Source organism: Lipotes vexillifer, unplaced genomic scaffold, assembly GCF_000442215.2.
Source record: "Lipotes vexillifer unplaced genomic scaffold, Lipotes_vexillifer_v1.1 scaffold382, whole genome shotgun sequence".
NCBI lineage: Eukaryota > Metazoa > Chordata > Mammalia > Artiodactyla > Lipotidae > Lipotes > Lipotes vexillifer.
The window spans coordinates 4,790,170-4,792,246 of NW_006780611.1; the positions used below are offsets into that span (position 1 = coordinate 4,790,170).

At 68.9% G+C, this 2,077-nt stretch overlaps 1 protein-coding gene across 2 annotated transcripts in view; it reads left to right on the top strand.

Annotated features, from left to right (window-relative positions):
- The first annotated feature begins 313 nt into the window (after positions 1–313).
- PHF21B (PHD finger protein 21B) overlaps positions 314–2,077 on the top strand; it is a 103,657-nt gene continuing 101,893 nt past the window's right edge. Inside the window, exons 1-2 of one of the 2 annotated variants that reach the window (XM_007453922.1) lie at positions 314–367; positions 1,227–1,292. In XM_007453922.1, the coding sequence (XP_007453984.1) occupies positions 314–367; positions 1,227–1,292 (120 nt within the window). Of the gene's footprint in view, positions 368–1,039; positions 1,058–1,226; positions 1,293–2,077 lie in introns of those variants that run through there. The other variant, XM_007453923.1, reaches the window with a different exon arrangement.

Genomic DNA, 2,077 nt, shown 5'->3' on the forward strand with positions numbered 1-2,077 from the left:
CGCGCGGGGCTGCGCGGGGCTCCCGACGCCGGGGGGGCCATGCGCCGGGCCGCGCCGGCAGCCTGGGGACCCGGCGCAACTTGCCGGGCAGCCTGAGGAGTTGGGGCGGCCGCGGGCTCGGCGCCGCGGCGCCCGGCCGCCTTTCTTCCCCCTCGCCAGAACCCGCCTCCCCTTTGGCCGTGGGGGAGGGGGCTCGTGTCCCCCCCTCCCCGGAGACCCGGTCGGCCCCCGTCCGCTCCAGCCCCCGCGGAGCCGCGCAACTTCCCCGGAGCCGGGGCCAAAGTGAGCGCAAAGTGCTGCCCAAGTTGCCGGGATGGAGCTGCAGAGCCGGCCCGAGGCTCTCGCCGTGGAACTCGCGCGCCACCAGGTAGGCGGTCGGGGGCTGCGGGCCTGGGGTCGGGGCTCCAGGCACCGGAGACCCGCGTCCTCTTCCCCGTCGCAGGGTCTTCAGGGCTGGAGGAGCTCGGAGGGGCCCCTCCTTGAGTCTGCCCCAGTGGCGGGGGGAGTATGTACATGAACGGACTCCCCTTTGGGCTTCCCCTCTGCCCCCTCCTTTCGTACAATCCTGCACAGTTTGGGGGTCGAGGGCCCTTGGGACCCGAGCCTGGAGTCTTCTCTTTCTCGAGCAGGGTCTGCAGGACAGGGGTCCCGGGAGGGGACCCCTTGGTGCGCCTGCCCGGGGTGCGTGTGAGAGTGTGTGACCGACCCCCTCCGGCCCCCATCCCCCGGGTGCAATCCTGCACAGTTTGCAAAAGTAGTTTTGGCGATTGTTGCTCGGGCGAGCAGCGGCGTGGCGGCCGGAGCCCGAGCGGTATTGCGGCGTGCGCGTGTGTGTGTTGGGGAGATTAGGACGCGACTTGAATATTTATGAGCTTTGCTCGACACGGACTCGCCGTGTTTACTTGGCTCTTTGTTCCTCCCCCCTCCCCCGGCACACACTCACACTCACTCGCACACGTACCCCGGCCTGCAAACTTGCACGGCTCGGGCCGCGCCGCCGGGTGGCCACGGCCCCCGCCCCGCCCCGCGAGCTGCCCAGATGCGGCGGCAGCCACAGGTAAGCGGCCCCGTGCGGCACTGCCCGGCCGCCGCGCGGGCGGGACGCGGCCGGGGGAACTTGGGGCGCGCGGCTGGCGGCCTGGGCCGGGGTCTGCGGCCCGCGGGGCTCCGGGCGCACTTGACGCCCGGGGCGGCCGGCCTGAGCCCGCTCCTCCGTGTTTCCGCAGAACGGCGACCTCAAGAAACAGCTCCACGAGAGGCAGCCGCGGATCGCCGCGCTCAACGACAAACAAGTAAGCGAGCTGGAGCCTGACCCCCGCCTCCCGCCCGGGGTGGGGAGGAGGGGTCGCCGGGTACTTTGGCAGCACCCTGAAAAGTGCCGGCCTCGGCGCCGCGCGCTCAGACTCCCAAAGGAGTCTCTCCAGCCCTCAAAGTTACCCGCCCCCCCTTTTCTGGAAAGAAAGAGCCGGATTCTTGGAGGCCGAGGGGGGAGAGCGCGGCTCCCGCGGTGGCCGAAAGAGAGAAGCTGCACTTAAAAGGCGGCGAGCAGCCCGGCGTCCATTTTGAGTTGGTGGACATGTTTTTGGAATGTGGAAATTCTCCCGGCTCAGTGTCCCCCGCCTCACGCTGTTGTGAGGGTGGGGGGAGAGGGGGCGGTAATTCGGGCCTGGACACCAAACTACTTGGAAGCAATTTCTGGGTTCCGTTGCAAATCTTATTTAAAGAATCGTTCCTCCGGGCCCCCCTCCCCTCCACTTCTCCAGCATCACTTTTATTCTTGGAACCTGACGCCAGCTCCCGGGGAACAAAAGAAAGGCGCCCCCAGGACCCCCCCCCCCAGTTCTGCCCTAACTTTGGTCTCCGGGCATCAGGTGTAGACTGGGACACGCAATAAGCTCTTTGCGATGGGGGGCACGGCCGCCGACCCCTCCCGGCCCCTCGGCGAGGAAAAGTTGTCCATTGTGACTTAGTTGCGCTGAGCTCAGCGGCAGGGGTTTCAGCACCACGAACAGATGCCGGCGCCGGAGCGCGGCCGGCCGCGCGCCCCCGCCCCCTCCCTCCCCGCCGCTCGCTCCCC